Source organism: Choloepus didactylus, chromosome 27, assembly GCF_015220235.1.
Source record: "Choloepus didactylus isolate mChoDid1 chromosome 27, mChoDid1.pri, whole genome shotgun sequence".
In the NCBI taxonomy this organism is placed as follows: domain Eukaryota; kingdom Metazoa; phylum Chordata; class Mammalia; order Pilosa; family Megalonychidae; genus Choloepus; species Choloepus didactylus.
The window spans coordinates 1,878,174-1,900,973 of NC_051333.1; the positions used below are offsets into that span (position 1 = coordinate 1,878,174).

Genomic DNA, 22,800 nt, shown 5'->3' on the forward strand with positions numbered 1-22,800 from the left:
TAAATGGACACACAATGCTTATCTCCGGTTAGAGGGACGATGGATGAACTTCACCACTATAGATACAGTTTGCTAGATTTTCCCAGTTTTCTACACTGAGCATTTTATAGACCATTATTTTTTATTATGAAATATTCCTGGCATAGAGAGCTCAGAGGAAAATACAACAAAAAGCGATAGACCCAGACCCAACTTCAGTGATAAAACACAGTGAGAACTGCAGACGCCCAGAGGCCCCCAAAGCAGCCCCCCTCTGCCAGCGCCGGGCCCCGATCCGGGCGCGTTCCTGCCCTGTGAGGGCACGTGCGGCCACAGGGGACGAGGGCCTGGGCCGGGAGAGGTCGGGCAGGGGGCTGCGTCCACAGCACTGCCCTCCCCGGTCAGGGCAGACGGGCAGGGACAGGTCCCAGAGGGGCCGGGCAGGAGAGGCTCACCCGGGGGTGGAAACCGACCCTCTGGGCTCGGCCTTCGGGGAGGAGGGCGACAGGGCGACAGGACTCACCAGGGCCTCGTCCGTCAGCAGCTGGGCGGCCATCCCTTCACTGCCCACAGCGACGGGGACGGGAGGGCGGGCCTGCGGGCCGAGACGGCTGCGGTGGGGGAGAGGGGAGACAGTGAGACAGCAGGACAGACAGACACACGCTCCCACAGCGCCGACTGCACACGGGGCCCTCAGCGAATGTACCATTTAACCCTCCAATCAACCCGAGACAGGGCCTTCCCCACCCCCACTTCCCGGACCAGGAGCCTGAGCCCAAGGTCACCGGCCGGCCTGTGTCAAGGTTAAATTTCTTGAACTTGGTCACTACACTTATGGTGGTTACACGAGTGAACATTTTTGTCCTCAGGAAACATACAGGGAAGTGTCAGGTGTTAAAGGAGCATGGGGTATGCAACCTACTCGCAAATGTTTAGAAAATAGGTAAGATAGACAGAAAGTTAGATAAGGATGGACAGATGAATGGATGCAGAGATAAATGGGTGAATGAATAGGAGGATGGATGGATGGACACACAGACCAATAAAAGATCGATAGAATGATTTTTAAAATGTGGCAAAATGTTATAAATTGGTAAATCTGGGTGTCTGGGTAGGGGGTATACTGGAGTTCTCTGTACTGTTTTTCTATTATTTTTGCAATTTTCCTGTAAGCTTCAAATTATTTCAAAATAAAAAGCTAAAAAAAGGCTACACTGCTGGGACTGGAGCCCAGGTCCCCGTGCTCAACTGCTGGGCCACGCTGCTGCTCACGTGCACCCCACAGACTCCCCAACACTCGTACGGATACCCCCCCACACTTACATGCACATATACCCACCCACTCCCACCCACTCCCACTGGCTGTGGGGGCAGCAGGGCCATCCGCCTCTCCATCACCCTGCCCTGATGCCCTCCCTGGGTCGGGTACTGGCAAGGGCCCCCCACTTAACCAGCATCACCCCCAACCCTTTGGGTTCTACCCCCCAGACCTCATACAGGGTCACCGTGCCGGCCAAAGAACAGACCCATGTCAGGAGCTGGAGCCATGCTGGACATACAGTAGGAGCTCAATACATATCAGCTGTCACTATTGTTAGTTGCGTGTGCCCTGGAGGGGGACAGGGGCTCCAGCGCGCTCTTAACCTTCGGGTGCCTTAAGGCAGCACGTATTCACCCTGGAGAACACATCCGGGTTTCGTTCTCTCCCACTTCTCCTGACCTGCTCAGGACAAAGTCTCTGTGGCAGCTGCTGGGGCTCAGCCCCCCAGACCTCGCCAAGCCCCCCTTGAACAAAAGAAAAGCAGGGCTCAGGGCCCAAACCGAGACAGACCACAGCATCTAGTTAGAATCACACGGTTCTGTTTCCATTTGTTTTACTGTGCATCTCCTTTCTTATAGCAAAATTCAGTTTATAGTAGTTACAGTGTGCCCCTTTAGCCTAAGTTGATTTAAGTAAAAAAAGTCAGTGAGATGATTTAAATAGAAGACAAAATAAATAATAGCCCAGATGGTACAGGTTAGCACAAATTCCTGTCTGAAAAATGCTGGCTCATTTCTGGCTCCACTGGGACCTGCCAATACTTACGTACCTCCTGTGACAGAGAGCTCACTGTGTGTGGCAGCAACACCTCTGACTGGAAATAAGTTTTCCTTCCACTATATCCAAAATGTGCCTCCCTAAATCTTCATACCCTTAGGGCCACCCGGAATAAACCCAGTCCTCTTCCACACGCTAGACCCTTAGGAACTATGCCATTTCTCAAAGTATCAGAATCACTGGGGATGCTTATTAAAATATTATTACAAATTTCTTCTGGGCCCCAGCTCAGACCCGCTCATGCTGATGTCTCTTAACGTGTAAGAACCACAAAGACAAAGAAGGGTCCTTTTAAGGCCAAATGCTCCTTCTTCTTTAGGCCAAAAGCCAAAGGATTTTAAACTAGAGGCACTCAACAAACAAACAAACCAGAAACAAAAAATAAATGCCCGTCAAGATGGTTTCTATGCTGTGTGAATGTATCTCAATAAAATTGCATTAAAAAATAAAAATAAATGCCCATCAATAAAGGAACAGTCGGATATAAATGAGGAGGCATCTATACCATGAAATGTCACGGCACCTCCAGAAAGGATTAGCTCTGTGTCTGTAGAAGATGGGTCCGTGATGTCTTGGTGAGAAAAGCATGTTTTTCGGCTTCGTGTGTAACCTTGGCCCCTTTATGTAAAAAAAAAAAACCACCACGTGCAGACCTGGCTGATTCCGCCCAGCGTTTCAGAGCCTGGAAGGGGGTGGCAGGTGGACACCAGGCTGGTGTCTGGGGGATGGAGAGGGCATGAGAAGGGGGTGATTACTTTTTCTTTGGATTTCCTTTTAACTGTTTTCCTGGGGGCAGTGACTGCGTGTTGCTTTCATGATTTTTGAAATGAATGTAAGTTTTAAGGATGGATTCCTTCTGTGAGGTCAGCAGCTCGGGCTCCTCCTGCCAGATGGGCAAGTGACGAGCCCAGCAGGCACAGCGCCTGGGCCCACGACACTGCAGGGCTCACGAAAATGCTTTAACTTCTCTTAAAGTCATAAGGGGAAAGGGCACGTAACTCCCGCCTGGATTCATACTTGTCTTGACTTTACAAAGTTTGCTTTTTAGTATTTGTGCCTCATCCCAGCAGGTGAGGGCTGGACCCAGTTGTCCTCAGATCCCTGTGCCTCCGGCCAGTGGCTTCTCAGTCCTCCTCTTCCTCTGGGCTTTCAGGCATTTCCTTCCTTCCTTTCGTTCCCATTGTTTCTAAGGGACAATTCCCTCGGGAAAGATCCTGCACCTTGTCTGGACTGAACCCGAAGGGAAAAGGGCCTTCTGCTTTCTCTGGTGGTCAATCGTGGGGGCTCCAGACCCCCATGCCCGGAGCCATCGGCAGCACTGCTGTGTGCAGCCTGCAGCGCATCACCTAAGGTCTCTGAGCCCAAGTTTCCTCGTCTATAAAATGGGGACGATGATGCCCCGGGTCAGAGTTGCTGGGAGGACAATGACGTGGTCCAGGAAGAAGGGCACCGGCACGCTGAGGTGCGCACTCCCTGAGAGAATCAACCCCACCGGCCCAGGGGTGGTGGTGGTGGGGGCCCTCGGGACCCTCGCCCTGCTTTAAGGGTCTGTGGAGGCAGAAGAAACAGCCCCCACACACCCTGCACTTCCTGCCCTCCCAAGTCGGGCCCAGATTCTGCTCTGAGGGGCAAGACGGAGCTGGGAGGGGACGGTGGACACAGCGGGGGGATGCGGGAGAGGTGAGTGGGGAGAAGCAGACAGCTCGCGGCCTCTTGGGAACGGGGCACACCCAGACACACCCCCACAGGCGCCCCTGCAGCGACGCACAAACATCCAGAGACCCGGGGGAGACGCAGAGACACCCCACAGAGGCGCCAGGCAGGTGCACGGGCGGACACCCAGGGGCACCCCCACCCCAGACACCCCGGACCGGGGTGCAGGCAGGCGACGCGCGCGCAAGCAGGCGGGCGGACCCCAGGACACACCCACCCCGGCCCCCGCAGACTCGCCTCCTCCCCTCTCCTGTCCCCCGCGCTGCCCCTCGCCCCAAGCCTGCGCACCCTGGACCCCGGCTCCGCACACCCCTCGCTCGGCCCCGACGCGCGCTCTCCCCGCCCCGCGTCTGCTCGCCCCTCACCCGGGCCCGCGGGGCCTCGCTCCGAGTCCAGACGCCCCGGCCCCGCCCCAGCCCGAGGGACGCGCCGGGCCAGGGGCGGAAGAGGGGAGGGGGCAGGGCCCGCCCCGCAGCCGGACTCACCCGCGCGCCGCTCTGCAGGACAATGACCCGCGCCCGCTAGGCCCGCCGGCCGCAGTGCGCCTGCGCGGCCGCCGTCGGACTACACTTCCCAGAAGGCCCCTCGCCGCCGGAGCCGGAGGGACACGAGCGGAGCCGAAGCCGAAACCCGACTTCGCCCTTCTTCTCCCGGCCTCGGCGGCGCCGCAGCCCAGCAGGCCTGGGGAGGACGCGCGGAAGAGGAGGGAGGAGGGAGAGCGAGAGCAGGAGGGAAGGCGGGAAGAGGGACGGGGTAAGAGGGGGAAGGGGCGGGGGTGAGAAGAGCTTGTAGGGAGGATGTGAGGGGAAAGAAGAAGGACGTGATGGGGAGAGAAGGGGAGGGGAGCACAGGTGGGAGGAGGGAGGGAGGGAGGAAGGAAAACCACGGAAGGGAAGAAGGGTGGGAGGAGGAGGAGAGGAGGAGGAGGAGGACGGGCGTTGGAGGGAGGAGGCAAGGGGTGCGGGGAGGGGGTAGCAGGAAAGAATGAAGAGGGAGGCATGAGCAAGAGACAAGGGGCGGAAGGGGAGGAGGGAGGAGGGAAAATAGAAAAGGAGTGGCGTGGTTGGAGGGAAAGCAATGAGAGGGAAAAAAGGCTGTATCACATCTCCTGCAAACTTCATCAATGGACTGCACTGAGGAAATGGTCCTGGGCAACTTTCTTGAACCTGTTGTCATGCTTACTTGTAGAAAATTTGGAAAACCTACGGAGGTGCAAATGACCATAAAAACAAAACATAGTACCCTTATCGTGAGTTTCCTATGTAGCAGCCCCTGTTCTTGGTGTTTAGTGATTTGCGAGCTCACTTAGTGCTCACAACCAGGTGCCAGTGAGTGCAAAACGGGAGAGAGCTGTGGGCACACAAGGGCCAAGTGGTGGAGCCACGGACGGAAACTGGCAGCCTGGCCCGGGTCCTTAACACTGGTTGATGAGCTTTTGGATGACTGTGAGTGGCCACAAAATACAAACAGCAGTTAGCTGCAGGTGGTGAGATGATTGACTTTTTTTTTTTTTTTTAAATTCAGTTTTATTGAGATATATTCACATATCATACAATCATCCATGGTGTACAATCAATTGTTCACAGTACCATCATATAGTTGTGCATTCATCACCCCAATCTATTTTTTTTCTTTCTTTTTCTTTTTTTTATGTAATTTTATTGAAATACATTCACACACCATACAGTCATCCAAAGTGTACAGCTGTTCACAGTTTCATCATATAGTTGAGCATTCAACACCACAGAGATGACTGACTTTTAAAATTACATATTTTTAATTTTGAGGTAAATGTGGATTCATATGCAGTTGCAAGAAATAATCCAGAGAGGTCTGTGTGCTCTTTATGCGGTTTCTCCCAGTGGTAACCTCTTACAGGACTGGAGTACAGAATCACAAGGAGGGTATTGACATTGATACAGTCAAGATACGGGATGTTCCCATTTGAAGTTTCTGAAAGTGAAAAATTATGATGAACAAAATTGAAAAGGCTTTAACAGGTTGTGGAAAACTCACAAATCCAAAAGGCCGCGTGTTTTAGTTTCCTAGCTGCTAAAACAGATGCCATACAATGGGTTGGCCTAAGGAACGGGAATTGACTGGCTCATGGTTTTGAGGTGAGAAGTCCGACACCGAGGCATCAGCAAGGCGATGCTTTCTCTCTGGAGATGGTGGCGTTCCGAGGCTGGCTGCAGATCCTTGGTCCTGGCTTTTCTGTCACATGGTGGTGTCTTCTCTTTTCTCTTCTGGGTTCCACTGACTTCCAGTTTGTTGCTTTTTTTGCCCTTCCCGTGACTTCTTCTCTCTGTGTCCAATGTCCTTTGCTTTTAAGGACTCCAGTCATGTTGGACTAAGGCCCAGCCTCCTTCAGTTTGGCACCTTAACTAATAACATCTTCAGAGATCCTACTTACAAATGGGTTCACGCCCCCAGGACCAGGGGTTGGGACCTGAACATGCCTTTTGTGGGGGACATGATTTTATCCCCCAAAAGAAGATAATGTTTTTACTTAATAAAAACTGGAGAAACTCATTAGAACAAGAAAATGTGTTAAGAAACTTGATTTATAAGTAGATAGATAAGAAGGGTTCTAGGGTTCTAGGTTAATAATAACCAAATGTAAGTAAAGGAAACGTGGCATGCAATTTTTTTTTGAACTATCAAATTAGCAAAGACTGATGAAGCCAACATTATCAAGCATTGTTGAGGACATGAAATTTGTGCAGCTCTTTGGAAAATGTGTAGCATAGGTTTGGTGGGACTTCAGAGCCTCTTTGTCTCCCCCAGTTAAGCACTGGATTTAATAGTGGCATTAAGGTGTGTTCAACTGCAAGTAAAACCTGACTTGGAGTGGCTTAACCAAGAAGGGGTGTTTTTCCCACATACCAAGATGGTTGGAGAGAGGTGGCTGCTGGCTTTGATTCAAGGCATCATCAGTGACAAATGTCAGTGTGATTGTGACTCCTGCTTCTTGCCTCATGGCCACAAGATAGCTGCTGCAGCTCCAGGCATAATAACAGTGAGCCTTTGACCTTCCAAACTTTATGTGGAGAAAATGGGTTGGGAACCATCATTGAGTTCACCCCTGTACAACGTTTTCCACAAGCCCTTTAGGAAAGATAAAAGTTGATTTTGCTGGGAGTTGGAGAAATAAAATCCTCTCCCCATTTAAAAATTGGGAGTTTCGGCAGTCTCATGTTCATTTATTTATTTGGCAGATATCCACTGAGCCTCTACTATGTTCTAGGACCTGTTCTAGGCACAGGGGGATATAGCAGAAATGAGACAGATGAGAAACCCCATCAGGTAGGTCATAGCCTAGCTGAGGAGACAGATAATGAAAAACAAAAAACCCAACCTATAAACAAAGAAATGCATAATTTCACGTAGTGGTAAGGGCCAGGTCAGGGAGGGCCAACGTTAGACAGGATGGTCAGGAAAGGCCCCCGGGGCCCCCGTAATGAGGAGTCCACATGTGGCCCTTTGCAGAATATTCTAAGTAAAGGAGGTGGAAAGGCGCAGAGGCAAGAAAGAGGCTAGCATGTTCATGGAATCCTAGTGGCCAGTAAGGTTGGGATATAGTGAGCAAGAGGAAGAGAGGCTGGAGAGGTCAGCAGATGCAACATGGCCAAACAGGTCCCACAAGGAGACTGAATTATGTAAAGAGTGTGATCAGGAGTCTGGCGGGCCAGCGCTGGGGAAGATTCCACGGAGCAGTGAAAATGTCCTAGATCATGGCCATTCTGTCATTTATTCACTCAAATCCATGTTTCAGTTACCATTGTTTTATTTGAATCAAGCATATGGAGCTTACTGAATTTCAGGAGCAGACAGTCACTGGGTAATTCCATCCTGTGTCTTAGTGGGGACATGTAGGGTTATCAGGAGCCGAGTACGTGGGGAGTCAGGAGGAATCCATGGCCTGGCTGAGACCTGAAGGATGAGGGGTCAGCACTTAGATGAGGGTGTGTGTGTCGGGGCAGGAATGGGCTGAACCAAGCAGCAGGAATCCAGAGAGAAGGGAGACTTCAAGGGTCTGAAGGAACCTCGGCATGGCGGGAGTTCCGAGAGCAGTGTGGCAGCGTAGAAGGGGACGGAGACCAGATCAGTCAGTTTCATAAGCCTCTTCAAGGTGGGTGTTGATTTTAGTCTGAAAACGGTGAAGAGCTGGTAAAGGTCTGGGATGTGTTTTAGAACTTAAAATAAATTGCTGCTTTTCTTACAACTTAAGTAATGCATGATATGTCATGAAATATGATTGCAAAAGGCCAAGAAGAATATGAAAGTGTACTCCCTATCAAAACTGGGAAGGGTCTGAGATTTTATCCTACTTGCAAGCTATCAAGGTAGCCTGCGCAGTCCTGTGGGTGCTGGCAGAAACACAAGTCCTCTGGGTCAGAGACAACGGACTTCATTACTCACGGCACAGCAAGCGGCACGAGTTTTATGTTTGTGTTGGTTGCCTTCCTGCCCCCTCCAGGTTCCACAGGGGAGACAGAGAGACCCAGATGGACGCTGTTCACTCAGTGGATCTGTGCAAGAGCTGAGGAACTCTGACCTTAGGGAACCTGAATTGAATATACAACAGTTGAACTTGCCTGAGCTTTGCTCTGTAGGAAAATACTCTTTTTGCCTTCAAAGGCTGCATGCTATACAAACATACTTGAAAAGATAGAACAAAAGGGCAAGATGTGCTGAAACGCAAGAGACCCATGGAAAACTGCCTCCCAACACCTTTATCTTGTTATCAGTGAAATAGAAATTAATACCGCATGGGATACCTCGAAACCCATCATCCAGAATGGCTGAAGTGAAGAAGACAGACAACACAAAGTGTTGGTAAGGATATGGCGCAATCAGAACTCTGATTCACTTTCCCAGCCACCCCAGTCCTTGCTTAATGAGCCCAGGTTCAAACTGGCCATAGTGGCAAGATGGAGGCTATAAAGAGGCTGAACAACGTGGACTTCACAAAGGTGTGTGTGCTGGTTTGAATGTATTGTGTCCCCCAAATGCCATTATCTTTGTGGTCTTGTGTGGGGCAGACCCTTGGGTGCTGGTTGGATTTGCTTGGAGTGTGCCCCACCCAGCTGTCGGTGATAATTTTGATGAGATGTTCCCATGGAGGCTTGGACCCACCCATTCGGGGTGGGCCTTGATCAGTGGAGCTATATAAATGAGCTGACTCAAAGAGGAAAGAGAGTGCAGCTGTGAGTAATGTTTTGAAGAGGAGCAAGCTTGCTAGAGAGGAATGTCCTGGGAGAAAGCCGTTTTGAGGCCGGAGCTTTGGAGCAGACGCCAGCTGCCTTCCTAGCTAACAGAGGTTTTCCGGACACCACTGGCCGTCCTCCGGTGAAGGTACCTGATTGCTGAGGTGTTACCTTGGATGCTTTGTGGCCTTAAGACTGTAACTGTGTAGTGAAATAAACCCCCGTTTTATAAAAGCCTGTCCATCTCTGGTGTTTTGCATTCTGCAGCATTAGCAAACTAGGACAGTGCGTATAGCAAGCAACCTGCCAATGGCAGAGGCTCATGCTTACCCCCAGTGCAGCACCATACCCCAGAGAGAACAGCCAGTGGCAGGTCAGTCACACTGGGTCCCTTTCAGAAGGCAGCAGTGTGTCCTGTCTGTAAGAGTGACATTTTTGGATATGGATTCATCTTCAAACTTACATGTAATGCTTCTGCTAAAGCCACCATCTGTGGGCTTCTGGAATGTATTATCTCCCACTATTGTATTCTACACAACATTGCTTCTGATCCGTGAATTCATGTCACATCAAAATTGGGATAATGGATTCACAGCCATCAAATTCATGGGCTTTTTCAAAGACCCGATCACCCAGAAGCAGCATTAGAATAGTGGAATGGCTTTCTGATCACCTGATCACTCAGCTAAGTAAGACAACAGTTAAGAAATAATATTCTGAAAAGTCTGGGGTTCAGTTTTATAGGATGCTATAGAAGATTTAAATCAGTAACCAAAATATCCTGGTAATTCTCCCAGATCCAGAATATAAGAGGTATGAGTGGAAATTACTCTGTTCACCATTATGCTTAAAAACCCGCTCAGAGAATGTTTGCTTCCACCAGGAGAAACACTGAATTGGAAGGCAGGACAGCCACCTGCCCATCTAGATGTCCTCATGAGACTGAAACATGAGGTAGGGAAGGCTGGAGAGAGACTGGTCTCTGTGACCAAGCAGGAATTGAGATAGTGCTACATGATGGAGGTGGGGGTGGGGGGTGGGTACTCTATATGGAACCCTCATGTTTCTCCAGGGGACTTATTCCAGTACTTCCAAGTCAAAATATAAATGCTAATAGAAAACTTCAGCAACCTATTAGAGTGCATGACTGAAGACGTAACCCTTTAGAAATGCAGGTTTGAGTCATGCCACCTGGTGAAAATCCCACTCTAGCTGAGGTGCTGAGGAAAGACAAAGGGAACGTGGAATAACCAGTGAAAGAAAGAAGTTAAAATTACTTTGGTCTCAACGAGTCAGAAATGAGAAGTATGCCATTGTCCACATTTTCTTTCTTGATTCTTTATAGATATATTTGAATATACCATCTAATTTTTCCCTCCCATCTCCTTTCCTCTTATTATTTTATATAGAATTTCTGTTGCTATGAAATATACAAATTAGTCTTTAGAGTACAGCTATTCAGGTGAGATTGTAACTGAAAGAGAAAAGCAATTATGATTGCAAGTAAAAATGCAACTAATGTTGCATGTTATATTCTACCCTCTCTCTTCTCCTGTCCCTCATCAGCCCACCAGATGCAGAGAATCCAGTGGAAGCTTCTGCGGCCCTAAAGGAAGGCAGAGCCATGGACAGGGCCTCAGCCCCTGCATGACTGACCAGAGCAGAACCAAACACATCTGTCAGCCCACGGTAAGCCACTGGGATTTGGGGGTTGATTGTGATAGGAGTTAGGTTCCCCTAATACACTCACTCTCTGTGGGCTTCCGTATCTTCATCAGGGTAGAAAGGTGACTAGAAAATCATGAAAGTACACCTGTGTGTCTGAAGTTCTGGGCACAGGTACCGTCCTGACCCCATCTTCAGACTTTCTGTGGGGCTTTCACTCTCTGCTCCTCCTCTGTTTTCCCTCCTGAAAGACGCATGATAAAAACGCCCTGGGCCCTGGGCCGCAGGCTGAGTGTCTGTCTCCCACAGGTCCCTGGCTCAGCGTTCAGTACTGAAGCGGGAGGTGCTGGAATCGATGGTGGTGCAGGAGGGTCTGCGGGACCTGGGACTGACAAACATTCCCAATTCCCACAAGCAGGGGATGAGAATTCCAGTTACCTCACATCCTCACCAACACTTGGTAAGATCAGTCTTGTACATTTTAGCCATTCCAACAGGTTTGCAGTATCTCGTGATTTCAGTTTCCATTGACTAATAGTTTAATATCTTTTCATATGCTTATTTTCCATTTGTACATCTTCTTCAGTGAAGTGTCGGCTCAAATATTTTGCCTAGTTTTAAATTGGGTTGTTTGTTTCCTCATTGTTGAGTCTGAGCATTCTTTACACATTCTGGAAGAAGTCCTTTATCAGATATATGCTTTGCAAATATTTTCTCCCTGTCTGTGGTTTGTGTATTCATTCTCTTAAGAATCATTTGAAAAACAGGTTTTTAATTTCACTGAAGTCCAATTTATTAATTTGGTCTTTTATGGATTATGCTTTTGTTCTTAGTTTCAGTTTGCTAAAATTGCCAAAATGCAAGGTACCAGAAGTGGACTGGGTTTTAACAATGGGGATTCATTAGCTTACAATTTTACAGTTCTAAGGCTGTGAAAATGTCCAAATTAAGGCATCAAGAGGCAGATACCATCGCTGAAGAAAGGCTGCCGGCATCCGGGCTTCCTCTGTCAGATAGCAAGGCACATCTGCTGTCTGCTGCCCTTCTCTCCCGGGTCTCACTGCTTTCAGCTCCTGGTGACAGTGGCCTCCTCTCTGAGCTTCTGTGGATATTCTCTTAGCATCTCCAGAGCTTTTCTCTCTCTAAGCTCTCTCAGCTTTTTCTGTCCTTTATCCTCTCATAAAGGACTCCAGTAAAGGAATAAGACCCACCTTAAATTGGGTGGGTCACATTTCAACTGAAACAACCTAATCAAAGGTCCCACCCACAGTAGGTCTGCACCCACAGGGATGGACTGAAAGAACATGGCCTTTGCTGGAGTACATAGCAGCTTCCAACCAGCACAGTGCTATACCTATAGAAATATCTGACTAACTCAAGGGCACACAGATTTCCCCATATATATATATATATATATATATATACAAATTTTATAGTTTTACATTTAGGTCTGTGTTCCATTTTGAGTTCATTTTTTATGGGGCTATGGATCCAAGTTCAGTTTTTTGTTTTTTGTTTTGTATTTGAATAGTCAATTATACTAATACCATTTATTGACAAGATTATCCTTTCTCTACTTCAGTATCTTTGCATTGTTGTAAAAAAATCAGTTTATGGGACTTGCCCTTATGAAGCTCATGACCACAAAGGAGAGTCTAAAGTTGTATGTAATGGTGCCTAAGAGTCTCCCCGAGTACCTCTTTGTTGCTCAGATGTGGCCCTCTCTCTCTCTAACTGAGCCATCTCGACAGGTGAACTTGCTGCCCTCCCCCCTACGTGGGACCCGACTCCCAGGGGTGTAAATCTCCCTGGCAATGCAGAGTATGACTCCTGGGGATGAATGTGGACCCGGCATCGTGGGACTGAGAGTATCTTCTTGACCAAAAGGGGGATGCAAAATGAGACGAAATAGTTTCAGTGGCTGAGAGATTCCAAATGGAGTCGAGAGGTCACTCTGGTGGACATTCTTATGCACTATATAGATAACACCTCTTAGGCTTTGATGTATTGGAATAGCTAGAAGTAAATACCTGAAACTACCAAACTCCAACCCAGCAGTCTGGACTCCTGAAGACAATTATATAATAATGTAGATTACAAGGGGTGACAGTGTGATTGTGAAGACCTTGTGGATCACACCCCCTTTATCTAGTGTATGGATGAGTGGAGGAATGGGGATAAAAACTAAAGGACAAATGGGGTGGGATGGGGGGATGATTTGGGTGTTCTTTTTTCACTTTTATTCTTGTTCTGGTTCTTTCTGATGTAAGGCAAATGTTCAGAGATAGATTGTGGTGATGAACGCATAACTATGTTATCATACTGTGGACAGTGGATTGTATATCATGGATGATTGTATGGTGTGTGAATGTATTTCAATAAAACTGAATTTAATAAAAAAAAATCAGTTTATGTGGGTTTACTTATGGACTCTATTCTTTTACATTGATCTATTTGTCTGCCGTTATTATACCAGGCTGATGGATTACTGTACCTTTTTAATGATTCTTGAAATCAGGTAGTGACAGTTCTCCAACTTTGTTCTTGTTATTCAAAGTTGTTCTATTTTTGCTCTTGAGCATTTCCATATGAATTTTAGAATCATCTTTTCAATTTATACCAAAAAAAGAAAGAAGCCTGCTGGAATTTTTATTGCCATTGCATTGAATCTTGTAGTACTCTTCTATTGCTGCTTTAAAATTACCACACACTTAGCAGCTTAAAACAACACAAGTGTACTGTCTTACAGTTCCCACGGGTAGAGTAGGGGTTAACTCAGGGCCCTCTGCTCAGGGTCTCCCCATGATGAAATCAGAGCCATCTGCAGTCACGATCTCATCGGAGGCTTGGGTCTTCTTTGAAGCCTGCTGGGTTTTGGCAGAATTCAGTTCCTTGTAGTTGTAGGACTAGTGTCCCTACTTTCTTGGTGGCTGTCACCTGGGGGATGTTCTCAGCCCGTTGAGGCCCCTGCTGTTTCCTGCCACGTGCCCCTCTTTACAAAATGGCAGTTTGCTCCTTCAAGGCCAAAAGGAGAGCACCCCTCTGACACTCTGAATCTCTTTCTTTAAAAAGGGTCCTGTACCTTTTAAGGGTTCACCTGATTAGTTCAGGCACACACTTGATAATCTCCCTTTTGACTAACACAAAGTCAACTGATTAGGGACTGTGCTGGTTTGCAACTGTTATGTACTCCAGAAAATGCCACATTCTTTTAATCCATTCTTGTGGGTGCAGACCTATTATGGGTGGGACCTTTTGATGAGGTTGTTTCCATGGAGATGTGACCCACCCAGTTCAAGGTGGGTCTTTATCTGAAGGAAAGGGAGGAGAAGGGAAAGGAAGGAAAGGGAAGGAAGGAAAGGGGAGGGAAAGAGAGGGGGGGCAGAGGGTGTGTGTGTATTTAGACAGAAAACACCCTAGGAGAAGCAAGAAGGACCCACAGAAACTGAGAGAGCCATTTTGAAACCAGGACCCAGGAGAGAAGGACCAGCAGATGTCACCATGTGCCTTTCCCATGTGACAGAGGAACCCCAGATACAGAGCCTTTCAGCACAGGTGTCTTCCTCTTGATGCCTTCATTTGGACATTTTCATGGCCTTAGAACTGTAAATTTTAACTAATAAATCCCCTTTGAAAAAGCCAACCCATTTCTCGTATATTGCATTCTGGCAGCTTTAGCAAACCAAAACAGGGAACTGAATTACATATGCAAAATTCCTTCTGCCATAAAATTTAGCATAGTCACAAGAGTGATATCATAGTTACCATCCCATTCACAATCAAGAAGAGGGGATTACAGGGAGTGTACAACAGGGAGCGGAATATTGGGGCCATCTTAGGATTCTGACAACCACAAATCTATAGATCACTGTAGGGAGAATTGATGTTGTTAATAGTGTTGTCTTCCAGCCTGTAAACTAGGTGTATCTCTCCATTTATTTAGGTCTTCTTTAACTTTCCTCAGCAATATTTTGTAGCTTTCAAGGTACTAGAAACAACCCAACTGTCCATAAATTAGCAAATGGATAAAAAAAAATTGTGCTATGTCTGTACAATAGACTAGAATTCAGCAATTAAAAGGAATGAACTATTGATACTTGCAACAATATGGATGAATCTAAAAATAATTATGCTAAGTGGAAGCCCCCTGCTTCCATGTATTGAAGCATACATACTGTATGCTTCCATTTATATAAAACTCTAGCAAATGTAAACTAATATATTGGGACAGAAAGCAGATCAGTGGTTGCTGGGGAGGTGGAAAATGAAGAAAGGTATGAGAGGGGGACTGTAAAGGGGCAGATGGTTATGTTCATTATCTTGATTGTGATGATTTTACAGGTATATAAATGTCAAAAGTTACTGAATTGTACATTTAAATATATGCAGTTTATTATATGTAAATTATATCTCAATAAAGTTGTTAAAGATACACAAAGTTCTGCCCACTGGAAGGCTTCAATATAACTCTTGAAGGCCCTCCTGAATGCAACTCTAAAGTCTCGTTAACCCACTTCCAGGTGGTGTCAGTATATCAAGCAAGTACACTCTAAATCAAGATGGAGTGTATTTTCTATCTTTAGGTCAACTGATCATAGGATATTCCCCATGAAACTAAAGGTGTGAATTGAGGTTGCGCTATGGCATGAATTTAAAAAATGGGTATGTTAGCAACCTGTTTGTGAAAATTACTTGTAAGCTGGTTCCCTCCTTACCACTTGTGCCCACTGAAGGTGTGCCTGTCTCGACTGCAGGCTCACATGCCGCCCCATGGTCGGGCATTCAGTCTCCAGCACGGTCTACTATCACACTACCATCAATGTGACTGCCCTAGCAGGCCTGTGGCTCCAAAAAACCTTCCAGTAAATTATGAACAACTCAATTAAATCTTCAAGACATAAGGACCAACTGGCAAAGTTGCTTGTTTTACATTTTGAAACAGCTTGAGAGCTTCCCTTGACCTGGACTACACTCAAATTGGAAGCTTTTCAGATTATGTAATCAAAATTCATTTCCACAAAATGTCCCTAGGTATTTCTTCCTCTAAACTAATAAACTAACTCCTGCAATTTCTCCTAAAATATAGTTATTCTCTGCCCTATTTTGATTTTGCATTTCATTTTCTAGACATTGTTGAAGTTAGTCTGTGAACAGAAAATCACGTGAGCAGCAATGGAGTAGGGTGTAAAATAAACTGTTAGCTTTCTCTTTAGGGGAGGCATGTGTACTTAAGGCAACAGATGTAATGGGTGGTATTTCACAGAGATTTGGAGGTTCAGGCTATTCTAGCCCTTCGAATCCTCTGAAATATCCCCCTTCCAATAGTTAGAACCCCGTTTTTTTTTTCTTATTCAATTTTGTTACATAACACATATCCCATTTTGCCCGACAATCCCTGAATGCCTGTTGCCCAGAGGTTCTGTTAAGTTAGGTACCCCTTTCACTTTAAAAAATGTCCCTATTTGGACAATAAAATACATGGTCACTCTAGACTAAAGAGTGAAATTTAATCAGGATCCTACCTCAGCAAGCCATATGAGCTGTCTCTGGTTTTCAGCAATCTTAACCCTGTAACTTCAAACAGCAAAACATCTTTTATTAATATCATACAAAGTCCCTTAGTTGAATTTTTTTTTTTTTTTTTTGCCTTGAGACTAGATGTTCAGGAGCTCAGCTTTAAATTATCCAAAACAGTTAAGATATCAGCACTTTATATATTCTTTGGCTTTAGCATTCCTCATCGCCTTTAAATTGCCATTATCCAGGACCTTAGATCTCTATCCATTCTAGGTGACTACAGCTAAGAATTCAGGTGGGGTTTTGCCCTCTGCACACCATGAGTTGCCACTCTCCTAAGCTAGCAAATAAACATGAATCTTAACTGCTGTTTGTCCCATTCTATCCAATAACCAATCCTTCACAGCTCACATTTTTCAAAGGCTCTGTTGCTTAGTACCCAATCTTTATATAAAATTTTGTACTGGTTGAGTTTCTTTGATTGAAAGCAACTGACCAATATAGGCCAAAACTTAAGTACTGGAAGAACAATGGGTAGTTTGAAGAATTAAAACCTCAGAAAGCACAACAATCAAGATGGCTCCAAAGACCACAACCACAAGAGCAAGTGCATCATCGTCTCAGGAAGCTGCAACTGGATGACACAGATCCAAGTGCATTTCAGACTCCAGAAAGAATGTGACTGGCAGGTCCATCAGAAGCATCTAGTAGGGATTGGCCAGTTACCCAAAGGAAAAGAAAAGAATAACCGAAAGGAGGCAGGGGAAGCTAGACAGAGTAAAGGAGATGCCCAGAGTAATAAAATTTTAGGTTTTATTTCTCATATTACAATTACGAGTTTATACTACAGTACAGGTCTGCAATTTTTTTCATTTAGTATAGTACAACTATCTTTCTATAGATAAGACACATATTAATACATATTTTAACAGCTGCATAGAATTCTATTGAATAACTATACCTTAATTAATTTACCCATTTCCCGACTGGATGGGTTATTTCTAATAATTTACTATTGAAAAAACATTTTGCCATATTACATTTATCTACCTTTGCACACTTTGGTTTCTGTTTCAGTTTGCTAAAGCTGCTAGAATGTAATATACCAGAAATGGACTGGCTTTTAACGATGGGGAATTATTATGTTACAAGTTACAATTCTAAGGCCATGAAAATGTCCAAATTAAGGCATCAACAAGAGGATACCTTTTCTGAAGAAAGGCTGCTGGCATCTGGGGTTCCTCTGTCAGACAGCAAGGCACATGGCCGGCATCCGCTGGTCCTTTGCTCCCAGGTTTCATTGAGTTCAACTTCTCATTCCAGTGACTTTCTCTCTGAGCATCTGCAGGTTCTCTCTTACCACCACTGGGGCATTTCTCTCTCTCCTCGATCTCTCTCTCTCAGTTTTTCTGCCTTTTATCCTTTCATAAAGGGCTCCAGTAAAGGATTAAGACCCACTTTGAGTTGGGTAGGTAATATCTCAATTGAAACAACCTAACCAAAAAGTCCCACCCACAACAGATCTGCACCCACAGGAATGGATTAAAAAGAACTTGGCCTTCTCTGGGGTACAGAACAGTTCAAAACTACCAGTTTCTGAGGACTACTGATTCAATGGGTGTTCCAGTTTGCAAAATCTGCCAGGATGCAATATACCAGAAATGGATTGGCTTTTATAAAGGGGATTTATTAGGTTACAAATTTACAGTTCTAAGGCCATAAAAGTGTCCAAACTAAGGCATCAACAAGAGGATACCTTCACTGAAGAAAGGCTGATGGTGTCCGGAACACTTCTATCAGCTGGTAAGGCACGTGGCTGGCATCTGCTGGTCCTTTGCTCCCAGGTTACTTTGCTTTCAGCTTCTGATTCCAGTGGCTTTCTCTTTAAGCATCTGTGGGTTCTCAATTAGCGTCTCCAGGCAAACTCCGGGCTTCATCTCTTAGCTTAGCATCTCCAAACACGTTTCTGTCTGCATCTCCAAGCTTTTGGGACTGTGTAAGCTCTGAGCTCTCTTTCTCCCTGAGCTCTCTTAAGGACTCCAGTAAACTAATTAAGACCCTGGAATGGGCGGGGTCTCATCTCCATGGAAATAATCTAATCAAAAGGTCCCACCCACAACAGGTCTGCCCCCAAACAGAGTGGATTAAAAGAACATAGTCTTTTATGAGATACATAACAGAAGGCATGTTGTTTCTATATGCAAAATACATTAATTCCATCACAATATCACAAAAACAAATCATTTCAGAAACAACAGATAAGTACAAAGTCTTATCAAGATCAGTTATAAGCGTGGTTTGTTCTAGGCAAAATTCCCTTCCGGTTGTGGACCTGTGAAACTTAGAACAAGTAATCTGCTTCCAATATACAAAGGAGGAACAGTCTGAGGATAAACATTCCATAGCCATATGAAGAAACTGAAAGGGAGCTATGGGTCACAGGACCCAAATAGTTCCTAAAACCTGCAAGGCAAACTCCATTAGATTTCGAAGTCTGAGAGTCATCTACAGAAAGATGTTTTATCCTCGGGGATTGAGAGAGTAGGAGCCCCATCCTTTCCAAGGGCTTGCGCAGCAGCCCTGTTCTCTTCAAACAATGGGGTGAGTGCTCCAACATATTCAAGTGTTGGGGACAAAATCCTTTTTTGGCCCCACCCTCCTCAAGCACCAGGATGGCACCTGGACTCTCTGCTGTCTCCAGGACACAGAATCTCCCCTCTCCAAACAGTGGGGTGGTGGCAGGCTCTCCCCAATCCCCAGGGAATGTCCTCACCCTCTCTAGAGCCTGGGACAGCAACACTCTTTCTGACCAATGGAGCAGCCAAGCTCCCCTCAATTCCCCAGGCATCTGAGAGCCTTTAAGTAGCAGCACTCTAAAACTCTGGGGCAAACTCACCCTCTCCACGGGCATGGGTGGGTCTGCTCTCCCAGCCCAAGGTTTCTTGACTCCAAACCTCAGCTTCCATGGTTCTGCCTTTGAAGTAATTTTTCCTTCATTCTGTTCCTTTAAGTCCAGACTGGCAGTGGTTCTGTTTATATAGATCTCACACACAAAAAAAATCTGTTGGCTTAGCATGCAGCATACAGGGGTCAAAACCTTCAGACAGTAGGACTTTCCACATATCCTTTCTGGAGAACTCCATCTCCAATCCTGGCTTGTATTCAAATGGCTGATTGGTTCCATATTTGGTTAACTCTTCATGTGGGGCAGTATCATCTGCGGTCTCACTTTCTGGAAGCCCAGAATTTTCCAGACCATCAATTCATGGTTTCTTTGTACCCAAGAGTTCAGTTCTCAGATTATGTCTTTCCTCACACATTCTACTATAAGCCGCAAAGAGAAGCCAGGCCACACTTCCCACATTTAATTTGGAAAACTCTTCAGCTAAATATCCCAGCTCATTGTTTTCATATTCTGCCTTCCATCCTACACTAGGACTCAATTTTGCCAAATCCCCACCACTTTAAAACAAGGATCACCTTTCTTCCAGTTTGCAACAACACATTCATTATTTCTGTCTAAGTCCTCACTGGAAGTATCTTTAGAGTCCATATTTCTACCAATAGCCTCTTCAAAGCAATCTAGGCCTTTTCTATTAAGCTCCTCACAGTTCTTCCAGAATATTCTCCTTATCCATTTAAAAAGCCACTGCAACACATTTGGTATTTGCAAACTCAGCAGCATCCTACTTGTCTGGTACCAGAATCTGGTCCAGTTTCCTAAGGCTGCTGGAATGCATTATACCAGAAATGGACTGACTTTTATAAAGGGGATTTTTTAGGTTACAGATTTACAGTTCTAAGACCAAAAAAAATGTCCCAACTGAGGCATCAACAAGAGGATACCTTCACTGAAGGAAGGCCAATAGCATCCAGAACACCTCTGTCAACTGGGAAGGCATGTGGTTGGCATCTGCTGGTCCTTTGCTCCTGGGTTGCGTTGCCTTCAGCTTCTGATTCCAGTGGCTTTCTCTTTAACTGTCTGTGGGTTCTCACTTAGCTTCTCAAGAGCAAACTCTGAATTCATCTTTTAGCTTAGCATCTCCAAACATCTTTCTGTCTGCATCTCCAAGCGTCTGAGTCTGTGTCAGCTCTGAGAGCGCTCTCTCTCCCTGAGCTCCCTTAAGGACTCCAGTAAACTAATTAAGAATGGTTGGGGTGACGTCTCCATGGAAGTAATCTAATCAAAAGGCCCCATCCACAACAGGTCTGCTCCCACAAGAGTGGACTAGTCTTTTATGGGGTACATAACAGATTCAAAACAGCACAGTGGGTATATACATACAGCAATTTATATAACATAATTGTCTTGTTTTCCACACACTCAACAATACTAGATGATTATGTCTTTTATGTTTTAAGGCAATCTTTTAGGGAAAAAAGTAGACATATCAGCACCTTAATTTGCATTTCCTTGATTGCTAATGATATTGAGTAATTTTCATATCTTCATTAGCTATTTTTATTTCATTTTCGGTGAACTGGCTGTTAAGCCTTTTCCATTTTTCTAATGATTTACAGATGTTACTATTACTGATGTGTATTAGTACTCTGATTTTCAGGAATTATGATCTCTTGTTATATTTGTTGCAAATATTTTCTTTCAGTTTCTCAATTATCTTATTAACTTTGATTATGGTATTTCCCACCAGATAAGTTTTATATAGCCTAATGTCAGCTACTAGATTATGTGTAATGCTTAAGGTCTGCCTCAAACCAAGGTAATATAAATATTATTTTAAATTTTTCTTATACTTTATATTTACATTTAGATCTTTAATATTCTAGGACTTCATTAATGTACAAGGTATTGAGCTATGTTTTTCCAGAGAGCTAAGTGCCCCCAAACTGTCTGATCAATCCAACCTTTCACAATTGTAATGAAAAACCCTTTTAGCATAGATAAGGGGAGTCCAAAAGCTCCACATGCTCTGGATAAGACTGCCCATCCCCTCACCTCTATGCCTCCATCAGCGGAAGTCAAGAGGGAGCCCCCAAAGCTCTATTTTCTAGAAGTCATGTAACAGTACCCCTCACAGAGCCCTTTATACTGCCACAGACAGCAGTCAAGAGGGAGCCCAAGAGCTCTGGATGTTCCAGGTAAGAGTACCCCACCATGGTAACTGCTAAAAGGCATGAGAGTTCTTTTGAGGGAAATGAAAATGTTCTAAAATTGGTTATGGTGATGGCTGCACAACTCTGTGAATATATAAAAAATCACTGAATTGTACACTTTAAATGGTGAATTGTATGGTGTGTGAATTATATCTCAATAAAACTGTTAAAGAAAAAACAACCTCCTCCACTAGCCTCCAAATCACTGTTTTTAAGTGTGAACAGAAGTCTCGTGATCCTTGGTAAACCATCAACTCGCTTCCCGCAGCGTTCAGAGCCGAAGAACTGTCTGCCCCGGAACTGTGGCGACTGTCGTCACTACATCCTCTGACCTGACAGTCTCCTCTCGCTCCTCCCCCAGCCCCTGCCTGCCTCTAACACTAATGCAGACAACACTTACCACTTATCCTGTAGGATGGATTCCAGTTTTTTGTCTTTCTTTCCCCACTAGATCTGAGGACAAATACTTTTGTCTGTTTTGTACACTGTGTATCCCCAGCACCTAAAACAGCTCTTGGTGCATTTGTAAACATTCCATTAATATTAACTGAATGAATAAGTACTACATTCCATGCTATAATCACAATTCTGTAACTGAATGTCAGAATCAACTTGTCAACATAAAAGTATACTGGGATTTTTACTGAAGTATCAGTGAATTTATAGATTTAACTTGGTGAGAAATTATATATTTACCACACTGAGAGTTTCCATACACAGACTTACCTAGCCGTCCATTTATTCTTTTCTGTAATGCCTTTAAAATAAGCTTAATAAAAGTTTAACATTTGCATTCATAAGCTTACATATATATTTCTGTTTTGGTATCAGAATCATGTTAGTTTCGTTAAACAAGATGGGAAGGTTTACTGTATTTTTCTAGGCTCTATAACAATTCAAATACCACAGGAATTGTCTGTGGTGCTTTTTCTGAAGGTGAAAATGTTCAACCACTTTTATAGCTTATTATATGACCATTAATCGATTCAAGTTTTCTGGCTTGTTAATTTTATTTATGTATTTTTAAAATCCTGTGCCCGGGCTAGTCCTACATTCTCCCAAATGCTTTGTCCTAATTGGCCTGTTCTCACTGCTCAGTGTCAGCTGAGGGAAGTGTTCCTCATCAACAGTGTTACATGTTCTTGTCTTCATACAGAGGGAATGAAAAGCCACCATTATTACCTTCAACTCTCAGTGTGTTTCTCTTCCCTACTCACTGGGAGAGGAAATAGTCCTTTGTTTGCTCTAAAGTCTGCAGGTTTCTTAGTCTTAACATACTGGTTCATTTTACTTGAAGCTGAATCTCACTGTTCATAAGGAAGCCTTTTCTTCCCCTTTATTTTAATGACCAGCATGTATTTAGCACTAATTAGATGCCAAGGGTTGTACTAAACCCTCAAAATGGCTTATCTAACATATTCTTCAAGATAAGGGTTTAAATGGGAAAGTAATAAATATATATATATATATATATATATATATATATTTAAAGATTAAGCTGCC

The 22,800-nt window shown here is 45.0% G+C and overlaps 1 protein-coding gene across 1 annotated transcript in view; it reads right to left on the reverse strand.

Moving 5' to 3' along the window:
• LOC119520940 (zinc finger protein 805) overlaps positions 1–4,448 on the reverse strand; it is a 603,985-nt gene extending 599,537 nt beyond the window's left edge. Inside the window, exons 1-2 of the mRNA XM_037818816.1 lie at positions 4,276–4,448; positions 503–590 (exon numbers count right to left, since the gene is read on the reverse strand). Of these exons, the coding sequence (XP_037674744.1) occupies positions 503–535 (33 nt within the window). The 5' untranslated portion in view covers positions 536–590; positions 4,276–4,448. The remainder of the gene's footprint in view (positions 1–502; positions 591–4,275) is intronic.
• Positions 4,449–22,800: the final 18,352 nt, after the last annotated feature.